Below are 21,547 nucleotides of genomic sequence, written 5' to 3'. Positions count from 1 at the left end.
AGTGTGCAGCCGGCAAGCACCGGGGAGGAAGCAAGAGCCACCCCTCCAGCTTCAGACCCCACACCAGCTCCTGCCGGACACCGGTAGTGTACTAACACGATGCCCACTAAACATGACATCTGTGAGCAAGAAGGTCAGCGAGGCTCCAGCGGCAGGAGAACTGTCCCGCTGGCCTCCGGAGCTGGATTCAGATGCCTTGAAGGACCGAGCCGCCACAGGACGAGTTCTCAGTTGGGACTCTCCCTGTGAGCTCTGAAGGTTTGCCAGTAAATTTTAGGCCAGAGAACACAATTCAACTTCATGTTTTAGAATCCAGGTTCCTTCTGGTGGCACAAAAGATGCACGGGGTCAAGAGGTGGCTGCAGTGACTGAACCCGGCTGAAGTGGTGGGAAGGGACGGGAAGGAGGAAGAGAGGCCTGGGGGTCTCGCTGGCCCTGGTGACAGCCACTGCAGGGGGAGGGAGGCAAAGGCCATGACGGCAGTGTCTTCCCGGGAACTTAGGAAGGTCCATGATGCCACGGGCTTGTGGGGGTTAACATCACGGAATTCCCCTCCACTTCCTTACCTTGGCAGCAGAGTTGGACACGCCGTGTGTAACATTTCTGATAAGGCCCCCGACATTTCCATACTTTATCAGGCCGGTAACTCCTTCAGAGACATCGTTCAAAAGCCCCATGGGATTGCCAAGAAAATCCACTGAACCTAGGATCCGAGCTGCCTGGCTGAGGAGCTCCTGCCAAATGCAGTAGAGGAAAGTCAAGTGGGCACCAGGGCATAAACGCGGGTATCAGCATCCCAAGGAGAGGCTGGAAAGCTGTCTTGGCCTCCATCCCCACTGCCTTATTAACAACTGCCTAATAAGTCTTCATCAACTGCAAAACAAATTGTCTATCCTTTCATTTGCTCCACCTAAACTTCTCCCAATACAGACACCAAGAACTGTACTCAGCGCACTTAGAAACACTGTTCAAAGATCTGTGGAAGAATAACAATAGTCAGGGGATGGATTCTTTCTAAGCATCATCAGCACATGCATCGTACTCTCTAGTATCCTCACTGAGACAGCAGGGGCGGAGGGGCAGGGAGACTTCCAGGCCCCTCCTCAGCTGTGGCTTGAGGCTCCACTCTTCTTGCACCCCTGCCTGCCTGACCCAAGTTCGAGCGCCTCTTCACACTCAGGCAGGACGTCACAGTTAGGAAAGCGAAGGCAGGCAACGGGGAGGCAGAAAAGGAAGGAAGAACACAATATATTTTCACTTGAAAGCTAATACATTTGGTATGACCTTGACTAATCTATTCATTGAGTAATATGCCTTGGCTTTACATTTTGGTCTGTGCAGTCTGAATAATAAATACAAAATGGAGAATGTCCAACATGGTTTAAAAAAATTGCAAGTTCAACTCAAGGGCAAGATCTCACAGGCTCTAAGAACACTGGTGTGGTTGTTGAAAGTAGACCCATGCCTGGTAAATAAAGAGTTCACAGTACTCTGTGTTATTATTAAAGCATCAATTAAACCATGAAGAGTTGTGACTAACCTAGGAGAAGCCCCTGAGACCAGTTCTGAGGGACAGGACAAACAGCTCGTAAATCAAATGCACTGTCTCAGGGTTCTCAGGGTAAACACGAGCTCCGTGGGATGTGACCCAGCAGAGCCCCACTGCTGCCCTGGCTTCTCAGTGGTGATGTCTTAGTAATCACGATTCCCAAATAAGCAAAACAAACATTCTGCTTCTGGCCCGGCCACTAAGCACCTCTCCCAGGCTCACCTCCTGGAAATGTTTGAGGATATCATTGATGATGAACTCCTTGGTCTCATAGGGATGTACTCGAGTGAACGGATCCAGATTAATCACAGCATCTTCAAACCGAATCAATGGGAATCCCAAGGTGCTTTTTAGGGCCTAGTTAGGGAGAAAAGGAAATGACACACTTCAGCTATGTGTTGATTTCTAGAGTGGTAAAATTCTGGATTCCATGAGTGCTATACGTCATGTGCAGGAGTCAAGGCTTTAATATTTCTATACAAGGATTTTCCATGTAATTATGAAGGTAACAATGTTAGGGGAAATACACATACACCAGACACATACACCAGACATACGTGCTGGGCTTCACGACCTAATTCCTTTGGGTCTGTTCTGAATCTGTGTGCGTCAGGTTTTACTCTTGAGAATGAGTTTTCCTCAGAGAGAACACGGATGTGACCTACACCTGGGTCAGAGAGTGGACTACTGTTCCTCCCTCATTGCTCCCCAGCACCCCTGCAGACTCCCAGCACCCCACCCTCTCTCCTCAGAAATGATCATCACGGATCCAGTGTTCCTGTTTGAACTTTATATAAATCAAATCGTTAGTATATACTTTTGTTGTATTATAAGCAACACTAAGTATGTAGATGTTATTAGGTTGATGCTTATAGCTGTTTACTATTTAATATTCTGTTATGCAAATAAAATCCAATTCGTTTAGTCATTACTGCTGATGATAGCCCAAGTCATTTCAAAGTCCATGCTCCTCTGAGCGCCACTGCTACGAACAGTCATTCGTACAGACACATCACTTGGGGCACAAGTGAACGCAACTGTAGTGGGAATCTACTCAGAAGCAGAGCTGCGGAGTCACAGAGGTACAAAGGTACGTGTTCAACCTCAGCATCTGCAGCTCAGGAGTTTTATGAAGTAGTTTAACGAGTTTTCGTTTCTTCCCAGTCTGCAAAATTCCTTTATCCTACATCTCAACACTTGGCAGCTTTTCAAAAGACATATTCCGATAGGTGTGTCATGATCCTTCTGTGTGGTTTTAATGTTCGTTTCTGTTGACAACTGAGACTAGATACATTTTAATAAACATATTGGCTATTTGGATGTCATTTTTTTTGGTATCCAAACTCAAGCCTGCTGCTCTCTGGTGTAATGAGCTGTTTGCTACTACTGCCTTCTAGGCTTTTTCCCATATATACTGTATTTGGTTACTTCGGTGAGTAAGTGTGTGGCAGATCTCTGCTGCTATTATGTGACTTGGGCTGTTACTCTTTAAATGGTGCCTTGGTTAGATGTGTTTGATTTTCCGGAAATCCATCTCATCAGTCTTCTGTTATGATAAAAGCATTCTGTTTTAAGAAGTTATTATCTAAACCAAATCACAAAGACAGTCCTGTATGTCTACTCATGAAATTTTGTGTTTTACTCTTCACACTTACATCTATAACATACCTAGACTTGGTGTGAGGGAGAGACCGGGGTAGTCTTTGTTCTGCAGCTATCTGACTGGCTGGTATTTATTGAAGACATTAACTTTTGTCTGTGGCATAACAGGGTAAATTTTATCATGAATGATTATGTATCTGTTTCCGGATTCTCTTTTGTTTAATTTTGCTCTTCTATCAATACCTCACTGCCTTAACTGTTGCAGTCTGTAATGATTTTTAATCTAGTAATATAAACTCCCCGACTTGTTTTTTTTTGGTACTAGGGATCGAACTCATGACTCTTGTGCCGCTGAGCTAAACCCCAGGCCCTAAGCTCTCCAATTTTGTTCCTTTTCTTCAGGACCACTGTGGCTACTCTGCACTTTACAAATGCATATACATTTCAGAAAAGCTTGTTAATTTGCCACAAAACATGGCAGAATTTTCATCACGACTTTGAATCAACAGATCAACTTGATAAAAAACATAATATGGAATCTTTCAATTTAGGCATGGCATATGCTTTCATCTACTGAAGGCTTCAATTTCACTCAACAAAGTTTCCTTGTTTTTTTGTGTAAGGTCTCATACATTTTTTTTTTAATATTCCCCTTAAGTGAGCTGGGCATGGTGGTGCACGCCTATAATCCCAGGACTCAGAAGGCTGAGGCAGGAGGACCACTGTGAGATTAATGCCAGCCTGGGCTACATAGTGAGTTCAAGACCAACCTGAACTACAGAGTGAGATCCTATCTCTAAAACAAACAAACCAACCCCTAGATTTCCCCCTAGCAGTGGATGAAGCATATCCACAAGTCCTCTGCATCTTCTACTGAGAAGTAGGATCCATGCCCCCTCTACATGAACCTTCATGAGCCTTGTAACCTGCTCCAGTCATTGGGTGCATAAAAAGTAATGTGCAGTGCAGAGCCTAGGCCTCAGGAGGTCTTGGAGCATCTGCCCTGCCCTCTGCCATGGGAAGAATCTGGGAGCAGCTTCCTTGAAGATGCGAGGCCACAAGGAGGAAGGTTCGGCTGACAGCCAGCAGCGACTGCTTGTCACGTGAGTGAGGTCACCTTAGCCCACGCAGGATCGGCTGAGCTGCCCGATGGCCCGGGCACAGGAGCAACCACAGTGAGGCCAGCACAGCCCTTTCCATGGTTCCCAAATGACTGGGCCACGGAACCATGAACAAGTAAAATGGCCACAAACCACAGAATTTGAGGGTCACTTCTTATACAGTAAGAGGTAAGACAGCATTTAATGGTCCTGGAAATGACGGCTTTCAGTTTTTCCCCTGTAATTGTTTCTGATGTGTAGAAATACAATTGATTTTCATGTACACTCACCAATAATCCTCCCAAATTTACTTAATCTTTCTGATAACTTATTTCTACATTCCTTTAGATTTTCTAGATAGAGTGCCGTATTCTCTACAAACAGCAATATTAATTTTCCTTTCCAGTTTGCAGATCTTTTCTTTCCTTTTCCCTCCCCAGATCTGGCTTGCCTTACTGCACGGGACCGGCTCTGCAGTGCAACACTGACCTCCCGGGAGGGTGATGGGGCACCTTCCCTTGCAGACACTGCCAAGCCCCTTGCAGCTGCTCCCACCTTGCTTCTGTGCCTCTCTGCCCACACTGCGTGCACATCAGAAGTCTCAAGAAGAAACACAAAATGAGTGTGGGTTTGCCCGCTGGAACATCCCCTCTCCTGAGTCTTGTATCCTCATCCTGGTGTCTTCTTAGCTTTCTAACGGCTTCAGACACTTTCTTCTCTGACTTTGTTGAAGTTCTGAATCAGCCAGTTAAAAGTTCCTGAAGGTATGTCTACCTTGATATTTTTATTTCACATGATTTAGAAGGTATGGCAAATACTCTTCTGTAGTGAATATAAATACACTTTTCATGCTAATACTATGAAAAAATCTCTGATCCACTTGGAACTTATCATTAAGTACAATATCAAGAATGAATCCAATTTTATAATAATCTAATTTCCTACTGATTTAAAATGCATTTATTATAAGGTAAAATTTTATCTATTCTGTTTCTCACAACGCTTAATATTTCTGCATGTGTTTTCAGAGTCTACTTTAAATTCCTTTGGAACAAGAATATATTTAACTGAGATTTAGGGGTTGAGATTTAGTGCAGTGGTGCAGCACCTGCCTGAGTTCGATCCCTAGCACCTGGGCTAGAGGACTGAAATTAAGGAAAAGATGGAAGAAATTTTATTAAAAACAGGAAAACTTTCTTTATAACTTAAAATTAAAATTCTGATTCAAAACGGCAACAGAGCAATAAAAATGTAAAAATAAAAAACTTTTATGATTAAAAATACACACACTTAAAAACAAAATAAAATGAATACTTGCAAGCTTCATCAACACCAAAACTTCTATAAAGGGCTTCTAAAAGAGATTTAAAAATAACAATAATAATAACCTGGTAGAAACGTAGACGAGCGATATCACCAGAGGGTTCACAAAGAAAAAACTGACTCTTTACCATGTGGGCCAACTCAGGAGGGACAGCTGAGAATAAAAGAAAACAGCAGGAAAAAAACAGAGCAGCCACAAGTAGGAAGAGGAGCTGCAGAACGCGCCAGACACCTGCAGAGCACTCAGCACTGGCGGGCACCGGAAACAGGGCCACTGCATTGGTGGCCCTGGGAAGGCCCTGACCACCCCTAAGAAATGCTTCCAGGACGAAGGATTTCAGGCATCTAAACGGCCACGGTTAACCCAGCTTCTCTCTCCCTGGGCCCCTTTCTCTCACATGCACGCAACTGAAGACGCTGAGCGGTGCTCCGAAATTTCGGGGCCAACTGTTAGAACAGAACTGTTAGAACAGCCCACGGTCCCCCTTCACAGCAGCAACTCCCCAGGGGCAGCAAGCACGGAAGCCGGGGCTTGCATCTCTTCTGGGGCACTTCCTCCTCCCGGGATGGGAAGGGGCTGCCACTCAGTGCAGCACCCTGTTTACCATTCAGCTCTGAGCACCCCTCTCTTCCCCGAGAAGTGGAAGTGGATCAAAGACTCTTTAAACCTGACTTCCTCCGTGCGACCAAGCACTGAAGAGCGGGGAAGACTGAGATCTCCAAAGCCCCAACCACAGATGCTGGCCCTCTGGAGGCGCTTAAAGCCAAACAAATAGCCTGGCCTCAAGTAAAAATCCTCAGCGGCTCTGGGCCCTCAGCGGGTGGCACGAGTTATTCTGCCACCTTCAGGCTGGTCCAGTCGCAGGAGGCGAGATGGGAGGAAAAGGAAAGGCCAAACAGGGCTTTTTCTGGTAGAAACCAAATGACTAAGGAAATACAGCAGTATGCGAAGTTGTGCTTATTTACTCAAGGGCCAGACAGCTTCCTGTTTCAAAATGGATTCTGCAGAAAGCAAAGCTGTGCTCTGAAGTTCTTAACAAAAATAGGAAGACTGTCTATCCTACCTCCCCCACAAAAACCGCCGGAACAGTTAACGGAGTTCAGGAAGAAATACCTGTGTGGAAGGCCTCAGACCCCGGCTCCGCCCTGAGCCCTGCCCTTTCTTTCTTAGTTTATCCTGCACTAAACAAAACTGTCTGGAATTCATTCTTTAAAGGTTTGTTTATGGTACATAGAGACTGTTTATATGAAGCAGGGCATTTGCCTATTTCCCTCTTGGGACAGTGTTTAAAACTACAGGGATATTTCCCTCTCTGGCACTTTCTGAAATACAATTAACAATACTGGATCCTTTTTCTTTTTAACAAATCTGGTTTTTATTTAGGGAAGGGAGGAAAAAAGTAAAGGGTCTGAAGTTTCCCAACAAATTATTTCAAGCCTTTGAGAAGACAGTTTTAGGCTTTTTAAATAGTGTCTTTGTTTGAAATTCCCCCTGACCCCCACCCCTTTGCTCTCTGACCATTAAAATGTGGGTTTTCTTCCAAACTAGATTGCTCAATTAAAGCCCTGCTTTTGTAATACCCCAATGCTCTAAATGGGAAGGAGACGGCTATAGGCCACCTTGTGAAGCCTTTTACAGGCTCCTGGACTCCTTTGATCTTAAAAAAAAAAAAGCCCAGCCCCAAACACACACAGAAGAGTACCTAGCATTTTCAGTATTGCTAGGCCACTCTCTAGCACGTGAACTTGGGAGAATAAGGGGGAGGCCGGCAGGGGAGAGCGCTGCTCTTTTGTCTTTGCATTTGTGAAATGAGCTATTACCTCACCCTTCCTCCATCCCAGCTCAGGGATCCAATTGAGACAGCAGATGTGGAAATGCTTTGAGTCCTTCTGAACAGACACTGTATCTGGCAACAATGTACCCTCAGTGTAAACCTGAAGAGGCTCCCCGCGGAGATGTCTGACAGCTCCGCTGCGGGCAGGAGCTCGCAGAATCAAGGTAATTATCTCTTCAGTGCGGGAGACACGGTTACCTTTTAGTCAGACTCCTGTGACTTCTGCTCAGGGAAGGGACCCCATCTGCTAAGCATACACTTCTAACCACTCTGTATTCATCAGAAAGTGCAGATTGCCCTTTCTAGGACCACCTAATAAAGGGATATTACTGTGTTAGGAAACTCTTTGAATAAATGACATTATCTTATGAGCCCCAGACTCCATCAGGAGAACTCAAAACACAGATGGTGACTTCCACAAGCTGAGAGCTTCACTCTGAAGCCTCAACTCCGAGCATCCTGCTAGAAACATTAAATCACCACACCGGGCTCCCCGCACTGCCTGCTAACGTGGCTGTGCCATCTCATTTGTTCAGTAGCAATCTGAAAATGTCCCTTCGCTAGGTGCCAGGTGGGCACCCGCCTTCAGTCTTGAATCCTACTTCCACTTCTCTGAGAACAGATTTCCAGCCCATTGTAGGGAGAGCGCAGGCAGCGCCGATGCCTTGTGACCACCGCCTGGAGCCACCTCCACTGCAGAGAATCCCACTGCTTTTGTCAGTCTGGGCCAGTTCTCTGCTGGGAGCAATTTTCAAGGAATAGTCAGGTGTCTGCGTCTATTAGAACAATGATTTGAAAAACAAGAAGTCTTGACTTGCAGGAAATGCTAGACACTGGTTTGCTGGGTGAGTGCCAAGGGTTCTGGGGAAATATACTTCATCAAATGAGCCCATTGCAAAGGGTCGCAGAAGTCAAGTGGATACTTGTGGATATTAGGAAGATAGTGTTTCCCCACGGTTTTCCCCTCGCTCCCATGCTAATTATAAGTACCTCGGTCTCCTGGGAAACATGAAATTAAAGCAAATGAGGCATCAGGGCAGCAGGGCGAGGAGATGACTCTGCACTGTCCTCGGAAGGTTCTTCCCTGGCCCCGACCAGCCCACCTGGCTGCTCACTCTCCACCTGCACTTCAGAGAAGCAGTCGCCTTTCCCTACCTGTGTCAAAATACAATCTAATCCTGACCAGACAACTGTCTCATTACCTACAGGCCTGTTTTGGAAGTTGTGAGCTGGCAGACCACAGGTCACAGGAGGCCCACACATGTGTTTTGTTAGGCCCGCAAAGTAAAAAAAAAAAAAAAAAAACTTGAATTGGTTGCCAACGTTCAGAAAACCAGGAGATTCCACATAAAAATCCAGATTTCCGGCTTCTCTTTAAAAAATATGAAGATCTGGCAACATGGGGCTTGAATTGTGCCCCCCAGGACAGCTGGCCAGCGCTGAGCAGCACGGCTCCCCCAGGAAGTGCACTGGCGCTTGCCATGGCCCCCGCACGTCACTCGTGCAGCCACAAGAGCCCATGCGAGCAGCAGAATCTAAAACTCCGGATTTCCTACTCATGGGCTCAGGCCTCCGGCTGTTCGTGCCCAGAAACGCACACCAGAGTGCTGCATCTGTCAGGAGCATCACAGGGCAGAGGGAAAGGAAAGAGTGGGAAGCGGTGATTAGTGGGGAAAGGGCGGGCTTGATAAAGTGTGTCTGAGTACAGAGGCAGAAAGCAGCCAAACCCATGGGTTCAAGCAGTAAGGGGCAGGTTAAGAGCCAAACTACGGAAAGACCTCCTAACAATCGCCTGGCTCCCGTCCTCTCACTGCTGCTACCCAGGCCTGAGCAGCAAACACTTTGAGTTTCAGTCTCCTGTCTACCAAGCAGGCCGCCTTTGAGGATTCACAGGTCAAAACTTTCTTAAGTCCTTATGTTTAGGTCACAGCACAATTAGTGAAAAAATACGTTTAGGGCTGGCTTTGAGTCCGGCCCTCTCTCTTAGTTAAAACGTATTTTAATGCTAAAATGAAGGTGGTGCGCAGACCGAATCTGCCCACGGTTGGCAGACTTGGCAGACGAGGTCGCACTGAGTACGAGGCTGAGTCTTCCTTAGGGGCAGACATTCGTGGTAACAGGGACCCAAGGCGGCAGACACTTGGAGGGCAAGAGAGAACTAAGCTGGGGCAGGTCGTGGGCACGAAGGAAGATGCTGTGTGGGCATGGCTTGTCCTCTCCGAGTCTAGCAGGAAGCCAGGAGCTAAGGAGAAAGCAGGTGGGCTTTACGTAATTCTCTGTAGTTACTTCGTGATCTATAGCAAAGTTATATTTAAGCATTAAACAAAAAGACATAAATATTAGTCAAGAAGCCATCTCAGAAAGAAAGCCTATAAAAATAACTGCTACAAATGCTGGCAAAAGACAGAAAAAGCAAATAGTTGACATACTCCTTGCTTTCTGAAGGAAGTAGGGCTAAAAAGCCCCAGGGCCAGCTCACCTTGAGGTCCAGTGGCAGCTTGTTGGAGGTGAAGACACTCAGCTTGATCTGGGGGATGCTGATCTTGAGATTCTCAAAGTAGTACCGAATCGGTGTCCCACCCTGCTCGGCTGTCTTTTCATGGAGGTTTTCGTCATACTTTTCCACCTCTAGTACAGAGGCAGAATTCACAGAAAAATCTTATTAGTCTTATGGTCCAAAGAGTCATATTCCTATTGAAAAATTCATCAAAAATATAAACATCTCACTAGTTTTTGAGAGATTAGTGGTAGGTACTGCATTGTGATATGACTTTTCTTTCTTTTTTTTTTTGAGACACAGTCTCTCTATGTAGTCCACTCTGGCCTTGAACTGGAAGCCATCTTTCTGCCTCAGCTTCCCAAGTGCTGGGATTACAGGTGTGCATTTCCATGCCCAGCCTGATGCTGCTTCTTTATAAAAGCAGACCTGCTTCATATTTATAACAAAAAAATAGACCACTGTCAGTCATGGTGACCCATGACTATAAATCTCAGCTATTCTGGAGGATCACAAGTTCAGTCTAGATTGGGCAATGCAGTGACTTAGCAAAAACCTGTCTCAAAAAAAAATTAAATTAAATTAAATTTAAAAAAGGTTAAGTACAGAGCTCAGTGTAAAGGCTCTTTTCAGTCCCTAGTAACACACACACACACATACATATCGATTAGCTGAGTCTTACAACTTGTGAGTTGATGTCATGTGGCAAATAACATCTTCAGAAAAAATTATCCAGGTGGGAAGGCCAAAGATCACAAGTGCGTTTGCTGGTCACAGGCCTCCTATAACTATTGTTGTTGCTTATAAGCCAGATTACTTAATTATTTCATTATATGATATCCAAATAAGGATTTGGAGTCGTGTATGAGTGAATACTAATGAATAATATCACCAATTAAATAATGAATCTGAATGAAATAATGCGTTTAAAAGAACTGGGCTGAGATCACAAAAAATGACACTGATACAAGCAGTACCCTGCACAAATGGCGGGCATCAATTTAAACAGAATAATCAAGCCAGAGTTTTTAATCTGCCACCCACAAGGTAACAAGCACCGACACAGCTCAAGCATAGTGATGTGCTCCTTGTAGCTGACACTGCACCCATGTGTATTGGGCAGCAGGTTTCGCTTCAGGTTCGTATGCCTCAGGAAGAAAATCAGAGACTGCACATACCTACTTCGCAAACAAACCTATGGTCTAAGCTACTATTGATTCTATTTACAGAAAACACAACTGTACGAGAGACCTGCCTGTCTGTGCTCAGGAAACAGATGGAGCTACTGAAAACAGAGGCAAACCTCTATCGAAAGGCAGACAAAAATTGCGCAGAAGTCTAAACTACTATACAATTCTTGGGCAAAATTATTAGAGCAACTTACAAAAAACATACAAGAATCACATTTAAAGTAGAACTCATAGGGGCTGGGGATTTAGCTCAGCGGCATAAGTGCCTGCCTGGCGTGTGCGAGGGCATGAGCTCAATCCTCGGCACAAAAAAAAAAAAACTAAAACTCAGGAAGACATCAAAGCAGGATGGATACGTGGCCAACAAGCCTTCAAGTGGCTCACAGAACCCAGAGCCTTGCACATGCTAATAGGCATAGACACTATCACTGTGTGCTATCCTCAGCCAATCCCCAATCAAGCTTAATTCTAAATGTAGGATTAGAAAAAGGAAGTATTTTTCCTTGCATTGTACTATACTTGTACATATTTGCAGTGATTTTTCTCTCTAGTTAACATGAACAAACACAAAAGTCTCTTTCTTATCATGTCTTCAGTTTATCATAGTTTAGGCTTTAGAAGGCTGAGCATTACTGACTCCTTTCTAAGGTGTACGTATGGCCCTGAAAGTTAAAAGCAGGGGAAAGGCTATGATGAGGAACTTAAAATGAGGAGACAGCAGTTAAATTACTTTTGTAACGGCAAGAGGATTGCTATAAGTTCAAAGCCAGCCTGGGCTGCAGAGTGATTTCAAGGCCAGCCTGGACTACACAGTGCGACTCTGTCTCAAAAAACAAAAACACCTTCTGTAGTACCGCTGGAAATGTTGGCTTTTCAACAGCTTATTTGACTTCACTCTCAAAGAGAGTAACTAGAAACCTTGATAATTACATTAAGGCACAAGGGTACGGATGTCAAAAGCCACTAAATTGACATTAGCCTTTTTTTTTTCCTCAACTAAACTAAAGGAACCACCAGAGGGATTTCTGATTCTTGGCCCTGAGTCTGTTTAATAAACAAAGGTTAGGCAACAAAGTGGTTTGCTAAATGACTAACATCATTTCTGTTACACTAGAGCAGATGAATCAAAAAATGCAAAGCCCAGAGGAATAGTACACTGCTTACCACTGGCTGTTCCAGGACACCTAGACCCACCCGCGGCTGCTTAGTTCGTGGACAAGACTCAGATAACACCACCACTTTGGAGGGACAGCAGAGAAACCACCTCAGCAGCTCGCTCAGGCTACAGAGTGGCAAGGAAGCCTGCCAACCATCTGGGGGCCAACTGTTTTTACTTTGTTTTGTTTTTCTGTTTTTTGTTTTTTATCAGACAGGGTCTCTCTATATAGTTCAGGCTGGGCTTGAGTTCAATTTGTAGTTCAAACTGGTCTCAAATGTGCAACAGTCCTCCTGCCTCAGCCTCCTGAGTGCTGGAATTACAGGCATACACCACCACACTCAGCTGGGCTGCCTGTTTTTACAGATTAAAACATACCATCCATGGGTCAACCCCAGATACAAACATCGAACATTTAACTGTACCTGACTCTGCTTGGTCGTAGCCAAAGAAACTTAGCAGTTTGAGGAGCAGTTTCTCTTCAATTTGTACTGTGAATCTCTGAGCCGTGACTAAGAGATGCTAGAGAGAAAGAAATTTTAGGGTGAACACGAGAGGAACTTTCACTTATACCATTAAGCAGGGCCCCAAAGAGTCAGATGCAGTGGCCCCAGTGGCCCAGCTACTTGGGCACCTAAAGTAGGACTGCTTGAGTCTAGGAGTTCGAGACCAGCCTGAACAAAATGGTGAGACCCTGCCTCAGAAACAAAAATAAACAGAAAAAGAAAAGTTCCCAGTGTCATATTCTTTACTCACGTGACTTAATGATAGTGCCAAATTACCTCTAGCTTATTTCTTACCCTGTTACAATCAACCGAAAACTCCAGATGTTTAGTGCACAGTTCGCCACCCTGTTGCTGGGTTCCCAAAGCATCTGGGTCTCATTAGTCAGGATTACAGCTTCGGATGCACTGTGGTGGGTGAACTTTATGGAAAGTGCTCAGGCGAATGGCAGCTCATTTAAGGAGCTGCATGACTGGGCTTAGAGCTGTGGGCTACTGCCAAGCTCGGTCTCATGGGCACGGGTGGTAAAGAACCAGAAAGACGGGAAGCACCCCTTTACCTGTTCCGGCTGTTCCAGACTTAGCTGCAGTGACAGCAAGCGTTCGCAAGGGGCCCTCTCCAAGAGCATTTACCACTTTTGTCCTAACTGCTTCCAGTACACAGCATGGTGGCTTGTGTAGCAGGGTGTCTACTGTAAGGCCAGACTCCTTATGTATCTTTCCCAGTGTGCCTAGACCTCTGGAGTTTTAGAATTACATCTGAGCAACCTAGACCATCCCACACTCTCCCACACACTTGACTCTGGTGAATAAAGACCCCAGCCCTGTGGATTCAGCACTACCAACCACCTGCAAAGTCCACGAAAACACAATTGTGATGCAAAGTGCCCTGGAAAGGGGTTCCTGTGCGTCCCCCTAAGCAGTGCGCCAATCCCACGTGACTTCACCCTGGCAGGCTGTTCCCTGAACATGCCAGCCTCCCATGTGGCGTGGCCCACCTTGTAGATGTTGGTCAGCGTGCTCTTACTGGGGAACTTCACCGCGTTGACCTGCACGGCAGGGCCGGACTCGATAACCTCATTCTCATTGCTCAGGGGAGTCACGTAGAGCATGAAGGGCTGCGTGGTGCCGATGAGCTGATTGTCCACCTAGGGTATGAAAAGGTGCCACAACAAAACAGAAACAGCAGCTGCTCAATTTTCATGTCTTCCTTTGGGCAGTGCCTCAAAGCATGCAGGTTCCTCAGAAAGTAAGCTAGTCCTCCTCTGCCTCTGCAGCAGCTGGGAACCCACGACAGCACCGAGGAGCAGGAATAACGACTGGAGGACCAGTTAGGGAAGCTACCTGTATCAGAGGAGGGCTCCACTAAGAGATCAGATGTGACAAGCTGTCCTGCCACAAACAGTGGCTCGTGGGTTCACGCCTATGCTAATTAGCTCAATGTAGCCATTCTGCAGCGTATACATACTTCAACTGCAGCACTGTACATAACAGACACATTTTCACCCATCAATTTAACAATTATTTACAGAACTGAAAGGAGACTTTCACCATGTGAGGACTACCTGGGAGGCACAGCTCCGGCCACCTCACACACACTCCCTCAGCAAACCATGCGATCCACACCACGCCCATCGTCATCAGGCTTAGGGCTCTGCTGCAGTCCTTCCTGAAATTCCCGGCACACAGCCCCACCTTAGAAATGAAGAAGCTGAGGAGGGAGGCCCTTGCTTAAAAAGATCAATGATAAACGTGGAACCTGAATCCAGGTCTGCCTGTTCCTGAGCCCAGGCTCTTAGGCGCTGAAAACCTCTCTCCTTTCCAATCCCATAAAGAACATCAAAGTTAAAGAACCAGGAGCTCAGGTGGCTACCAACCAGGAAGAGCTCCCTGTGCTGCAGCCAACTTCCTTCTCAGGAATGCCACAGTCAGGCAGCGGGAACAGAGCTACTGCTAGTACCTCCCCCTGCCCCAAGACCCACCACAGAAAGCAAGGGCTGCAGGGGGATGTTTACTGGTCAGGAGGCTCACAGCGGGGCACCCACTAGGCTCTCTGCTTCACACCAAGATCCACTCTGGACAGAGGAAAGAAGAGAGACCATCTGTTGGGTACTCAGAAGAGACCAGAATAGGTACTCTGCACAACACCTCACATCCCTCTACCACCCTGTTATAGTTTGTGTCAGCACGACCCCTAAAGCCTCATGCCATCGTGGGAGGGGTGCAGTTTTTAGAGGCAGCTGAATCTAGGGTTTGCGATTGGTTCATTGTCTAGCACTGGAGTTAGGGTGTAAGTGCTGTACCTGCCTAGGGAGGGTAGCATGCACACAATAAAAAGGAGAGAAAGAGGCTTCCTCCTTCTGGTACCTTCCACAGCCATAAACAGTTTCCCCTCTGCCAGGCCACTCTGCCTTGGAGCCAGCTGATTATGGCCTGAAACCTCTACAAACTGAGCTTGTCTGCTTACTTTGGGGCATCCAGTATTTTGCCTCAGCAATGAGAGAAAAGTAACTAAAACACACCACATCGTAGAAGGTATTCCACTCGTTCTATACACAAGTCAACAGAAGCTTAGAGAAACTTCCAGTAATTACTGGCTCACCCTCACACAGCTACGGTGTGGAAGAGATGGAATTCACATGCAGGACTTCCGGCACAAACTTTTTACCCTTTCCGTGGTATTACCTGGGCTTATGGACAGCAGCACTGCAGGAGCTGGAGTGGACATCCCTTTTGTGGGCTCTCAGAGCACAGACAGAAGGGTAAGAGGCTCCAGCCTCCGTTCCTGCCCCCTGCGAGGTATTCTCTATAGAGCAGCAAAGCGATCTGAAGGTTGATCCAGCCACACTCCTCCTCCTCCCCCTGCCTTTACACCTTTCAGTGGCTTGCCCTGCCCTCAGGACAAAGCCAAGCCTCTCACACAGCCCCCAAGGCCTGCGCGTCTGGGCCTACCTATGTCCAGCCTCAGCACACGCCACTGACCTCCTGGTCTGCCATCACCACACCATCTCTCTCTGTCTTTTCTCAAATGTGGGCGAGTCCCTCCTTCCTCAGGGCCTTTGAACCTTACTGGGATGGTTTTCCTAGGAGCCTTCTCCACGGCTTGTCCATTCTCTTCCCCCAAGTTAGAGACGGCTCTGCTCATCGGTCCTCAGGGAGCTCTCAGGACACCACGGCTTTAACCTGCACAGCACTGACTTCCTCCCAGGACCCTGAGTGCCAGGAGGGCAGCACGCGAGTTCGTGTCCTGGGTCACAGTCGCGTCTCCAGCACCTGCTGGCCCACACCTGGGCTCGGGAAGAACTTCCTGAGCAAACCGTCATCACGTCATTACAAACCTCATCCGGGAACGACTGGCAGCAAGGGTCCCACCCACTCTGTGCTCACCACTGTGCCTGCCCCACACCTCTGACAGGACGTGCATCCCCCGCCTAAAGCTCTGAGATCCTCATGCTTCAGAACCCAAAGAAGAACCCTCTTTCTTTTCTCCTTTCCCTCATGCCAACTGCTCTTTCCTTTTGAGCAGTTTCTTCCCCGTTCACCTGCACAATATCTATTGCACATTTTGGATCCTATTTACTCTTTAAATTTTTTACATTAGGGAGACAATATGATTGTTTACACATGCAAGCCTGATTTATTTCACTTTTGAGTGTATGGTCTTAAGACTTTTCTTCAAATATATGATACATACGGCAATACAAATGAATTTCATGCATAAATGTGGATGTCTTCCCCAAGGTAGATCATGATGTATAGGTAAATATTCCAAAAAAAAAAAAAAAATCCAAAATCCTTCTGGTCCCGAACATTTCGGATAAAGCATACTCATTCTATCCAAAGTGGACTGAGGACTACTAATTCTTGGTTCATACTTCTGCTTAGTGTCAGTTCTCACTAAGAATGGGACTTAGGTTTTCCTGTTTGTCTGTCTGTCTTTTGTTGAGACAGGCTCTTGCTGTGTAGTCTGGGCTGGGCTTGAGCTCTCTATGTAGCCCAGACTGGCCTTGAACTTGTGCTGACCCTCCTGCCCCGCCTCCCAGGCGCTGGGAGCACAGGGCTGCCCTCCACATCCAGCTCTCCATTTTAAAGGCTTTCTTCCCACAGCACCACCACAACAGTAAACCTTTCTCTTTTTTGGTACTTACATCCTTTCTTTTCCTCTAACCTCTGTTAAAAGTCACAGAAGTCACAACCACCTTGCTTGTCAGGCAGGCGCTGTACCACAGAGTACCTCCCTGGCCCCAAGAGTAAACTCTCAAGTTTGTTTATCTTCTGTCACTGGGAGCACACGTCAAATCAAGTGGTATTTGGTTTAAATTTTTTAATTAAACTATCAAGTTAAACTATAAAGGATTAGCAATGGATATTTTCTATAATATCAAAAAATACAGCACAAAGAAAACTAGCAGTGAGATATTCAGCTTCTATCTGTCCTCAAACAATGGGATGTGATTCACCTAAAATGTTGGCCAGTTGTAGCACAAGCTACATGAAAAGATTGTCATAAAAAGTTTCGGCACTGCCATGATGTGCTCAGAAAGGGAAGGAGCCAGCCCTGAGGGCCAGTAAGAGTATGCTGCCCATGCAGGGACATGACCGCAGGGCAAGACTCGGGGATACCTTTCAGAAATGCTCACAAGCAAGTAGCTTCCAGGACACATATTTTTAATAGAGGACATATACTTTTAATAGAGGTTAGAGGAAAAGAAAGGATGTAAGTATGATGTTACAAAAAGACAGATATAGGAATTTTGAGGGGAGCATGATAATAAAACTCCACCAACAAAATCAACTTTTTCAGAACACAAAATCTTAAAGGTTTACAATAATCACAACATTCACTTTAGATGATTAAGTGGAGCTAGGCGGGGGGGATGGCCAGCCCTAGGGCACTGTAACTTTTCCTGTTCCCGACCCAGCTCCACAGCAGCCTCAAGAGCGGGCAGTCCTGCAATCACAGCAACAACCACAGAGGCCTGGCAGCCAGCGGAAGAAACAGAACAGACATGCAGCTCCGCGAAGGCCGAGCCTCAGAGCGCTGTCGCTGTTTGGTTTGCCTGACACCTCTCTTGTTCCTAATACCAGCAACAAGCATGCATCCTTTTTTCCTTTTTCTTCTGGTAAGACTAGTTTCGTAAAGGCTTATTAATTTTCTTAAGAATAAAGACATTGGATTCTACTGATTTTTCTCTACTGTGATACTGGGTTACCTTGTTCATTGATCACTGCTGTGATCTTTGCAATTCCTTCTATTGTAGCTTTAATCTACCCTTCTTTTTACAGTTTCTTAAAATGACTTGAGGTCACTGCTTTGAGACCCTTCTTCTTTTCTAATACAGTATTTAGTGTTCAATTCCCCTACAAACTGCTCTCATGTCATTCCACAAACTTTGAGGTGCAGTGTTTTCATTTAGCACAATGTCTAATTCTGTTTTGATATACTTTTTGATCTATGAGTTATTTAAAAGTATTCTAGTATCCAAACATTTGGAGAGTTTTCTATCTTTTTTTAAATCTCTACTTGAAGTCCATGTGGTCAAAGAACACACTGTGCATAATTCTAGAACAATAGCTCCGCCCAACCCCGACTTTCAGTACGTTAGAGATGGTGCTTATGATGTGCCTAGGAATACAATTAGGTTTCTCAACAGCAGCAGGTGATGGGTTCCAGGACCTATACATACTAAAATCCAAATATTCTAGTCTTTTACATATAATGATGCAGTATTTCTATACAATCTATACATACTCCCCAAATACTTAAATCATCTTTACATTATTTCTAACACCTCATAGTTGTTATGCTGCATTGTTCAGGAAATAATAACAAGGAAAAAGTCTTACGGACACAATCCTTTCTGAAACAGTCTTGATGTGAGGCCGTTTGAACTCTGAAATATGGCACCTAGGAATGTGGAAGGCCAACTGTAGTTTCCTTCCAGGCTATGTGTTCTATCCCCTCCAGAGCAATTTTTATTTATTATAATCTCCAGAAGTCTGGGTATTTTTATACTTTCCAGACCTCAGCTTAACTTTTGAATTTAAGTCAGATTAACAAAGGTGTCTTCTGAAATTTTGAGACCTTGGGCCCCTCACTACAGTGTGCTTTCTGGTTCCTCCACGCACTGATAACTTTTGACAGGATGTCAGTCTGTGACCTTTAGCTTCTTGAGTGCTGAATACTTTGTACTATGATAAATCCTGAGCTCTGTCCAGGGATACAGTTAGTTTGTTTGGAAACAGATCCTTTCAGGAACTCTTCTCTCCTGTCAGGTGCACTGTCCAACAAACTCAGCTGCCTGGATCTCTCTGGACTCTCAGTCCTGCTTTTTTATTTCAAGTCATCTACTCATCAGGGCTCTATGGCAAGATGGAAAATGATGGGTCAACTTCCTCTGTGTCACCCTGACTGAGTCAGCAAAGTGACTTAGGCACCAACTATCTTCAGAATTATACTGGAAAGAAAAATTAATGAGACAACAGCAGTTGGACACATCCCATTTTATAGGATGATTTTTTTTGAAGATCACATTGTATTTCTTCTAAAACGATACAGTACTTAGAACACCAAACATGAAGTCAGCAAGACAACAAGGAGGTAACAACTCTGAACCTCCTCCCTTACCTGCACGTCCTGTATGCTGAGTTCAAGCATGTGACTCGTTGCCATCCGTGTGTAGTGGACATTGATTCCTGTAAGACTGGCAAAAACCAATTCTTCTGGGACTTTATTAATTAGGGACACACCAATTCCACCTTCTAGCTTTACAAGCACCTAAAAGGGAATCAAAACATGGACCACTGATTGACTGAAATATAGCTCAATGGAATACAAGGAAGTAAATAGCTTCAGTCTCTGTACTCCTGACATCTGAGCAGATGGAAATGGCCTGAGCAGAGTCCTACTACCACATTTGGCTCAAATGCCATCGCCTCACTAGAACCTTTGCTTTTCAGGTACGTCCACTCTGAGAGAACTGCAGAGTGACATGCTGATACCTCAGGCGGAGGACTGTGGACAGCCTGCACCACAGGGATGTAACTGCTGGGAAATCTTTCTCCCTATGTGGGACACACGCTCTCAGTAGGTTACTCAAGGCACTTCCACAAGATCTGACATAGCACTTCACACACAGGCATTTCATTTTTAAAAATTACTTAAGAAGTACCAAGCAAATGTGCCTTTTCATGTTCTTAACTTCTTTTATAAACTTTTCATTATCCCTTCAATGCAAAAAGGAAAAGGGAAGAAATATATTAGAGTTACCTGGAACAAAACAAATCTAGTTTTCTTACTGTTATGGCTTCTATCTAGATGGCCCCTTGAAGCCTCATGCACTCATAGGTACAGCTTTGGAGAATGACTGGATCATAGGTGTGTGACACTGGATCATGGGTAGGAGACAGAACTGGATCAATTCACTGATTGGTTCAAATGACTCTGAGAGTGGATGATGGACTTACTGAAAAGGCAAGGCCCACCTGGGCTGTGGGTGGCACCAATCAACAGGCTTGACAGGAAAAAGGAGGGGAGTCTCACCTCTTCCTCACTGCCAAGCCAGGGACTGTCTTTCTGCTGCCAGGCCCTCTCCTGTGCCCCTCTGCCTCGGGACCAGCTGACTGTGGACTGAAACCTCTACAAACTACGGACTAAAATAAACCTTGCCTCCTTTAACTTGTGGGTGCTGGATATTTTGTCTAAAAGCAAGAAAGTAAGGCACTTGTTCTTTAACCCCTATTTAAACTCAAATCATCTAGCTTGCTTCTTTTTTCATCATCTTACATGAGCAACATTTGTTACATTTTGATTCCACGTAAACTTTAGTTATCATCACATAACAGTCACACATCATGTTGCAGTAACAGTAAATAGAATGAAGCAAAACTGGTAATCAGAATTTCAGAATGAAAACAGAAAACCACAGAGCAAAATTCTCAACAACTTGGTAATCAAGGAAAGAAATACCAGCATTAAAACGTACTTCCAATTCCTGCTCTGTATCTGGATTCCTCAGTTTCTGCAGCTCTTGTTCAGTAACAGGAGGTTCATCCACTTCATACGATGAACGATCACTTTTCCTCTGGCAGAAATCTGTTATCTAAAGTCGAAACACCACATAAATAGGACTCACACATCCACACTGAAATCCATTCTAACCCAAGCCAACTGTGTAGGTCAAAAGTCAATATACGCCTGCGCACAGTGGCATACAACTGGAATCCCAGCCACTTGAGAAGCTGAGGCAGAAAGATTGCAAGTTTAAGACTGCAAGACCCTATCTCAAAATGAAATTTAGAAAGAGGAGAGATGTAGCTCAGTGTAAAGTACTTGCCTAGCATGCGTGAGATCTTGGACTCAATCCTCAGTCCCACCCTGTGCCCCCGCAAAAAGGAGCTATTTGTCCAGAAATCTTATGGAAGTTAATGTTTCCAAAACACCATGGTAAGACTGAAGTAATAATGACGTAAGTGTGGTTTTAAGTCTACCGGCAAACTCCAGCAGCCGACCTTGAGAGTCTCACACAGGGGTGAGAATCACAGCTCAAGCCCATCTGCATGAGATCTAGACTTATAGTGCAAAGTCCACGTACACAAAATGCACGTTCACTTTTGCTGTCAGCACAGACCACTTTTTAAAGAGAATCTGTGGACTGTGATTCACTGTCTCAGAGAATTCACTACTACACTCCTGATGCGTGACCAAGACATTCACAACTCCTCTTTGCACTTAGGACCTATATTTACTTTGGGGCATCTTCTTATGAGTCACCTTAAGTCAACAAGACCCA

The 21,547-nt window shown here is 45.3% G+C and overlaps 1 protein-coding gene across 8 annotated transcripts in view; it reads right to left on the bottom strand.

Annotated features, from left to right (window-relative positions):
- Window positions 1-21,547, bottom strand: part of Vps13d (vacuolar protein sorting 13 homolog D) — a 243,841-nt gene that overhangs the window by 80,534 nt on the left and 141,760 nt on the right. For all 8 annotated transcript variants that reach the window (XM_063235530.1, XM_063235536.1, XM_063235533.1 and 5 more), the window contains 7 exons: window positions 20,741-20,857; window positions 19,384-19,533; window positions 13,754-13,903; window positions 12,678-12,774; window positions 9,889-10,037; window positions 1,772-1,906; window positions 567-734 (listed from right to left, as the gene is read on the bottom strand). In XM_063235530.1, coding sequence (XP_063091600.1) covers window positions 567-734; window positions 1,772-1,906; window positions 9,889-10,037; window positions 12,678-12,774; window positions 13,754-13,903; window positions 19,384-19,533; window positions 20,741-20,857 — 966 coding nt within the window. The remainder of the gene's footprint in view (window positions 1-566; window positions 735-1,771; window positions 1,907-9,888; window positions 10,038-12,677; window positions 12,775-13,753; window positions 13,904-19,383; window positions 19,534-20,740; window positions 20,858-21,547) is intronic.

This window comes from Cavia porcellus, unplaced genomic scaffold (genome assembly GCF_034190915.1).
Source record: "Cavia porcellus strain 051 isolate PalLab524CR breed Dunkin Hartley unplaced genomic scaffold, mCavPor4.1 scaffold_25, whole genome shotgun sequence".
Classification (NCBI taxonomy): domain Eukaryota; kingdom Metazoa; phylum Chordata; class Mammalia; order Rodentia; family Caviidae; genus Cavia; species Cavia porcellus.
The sequence above is the reverse complement of the archived record's forward strand: the minus strand, read 5'-3'. Positions and strand labels throughout refer to the sequence as shown.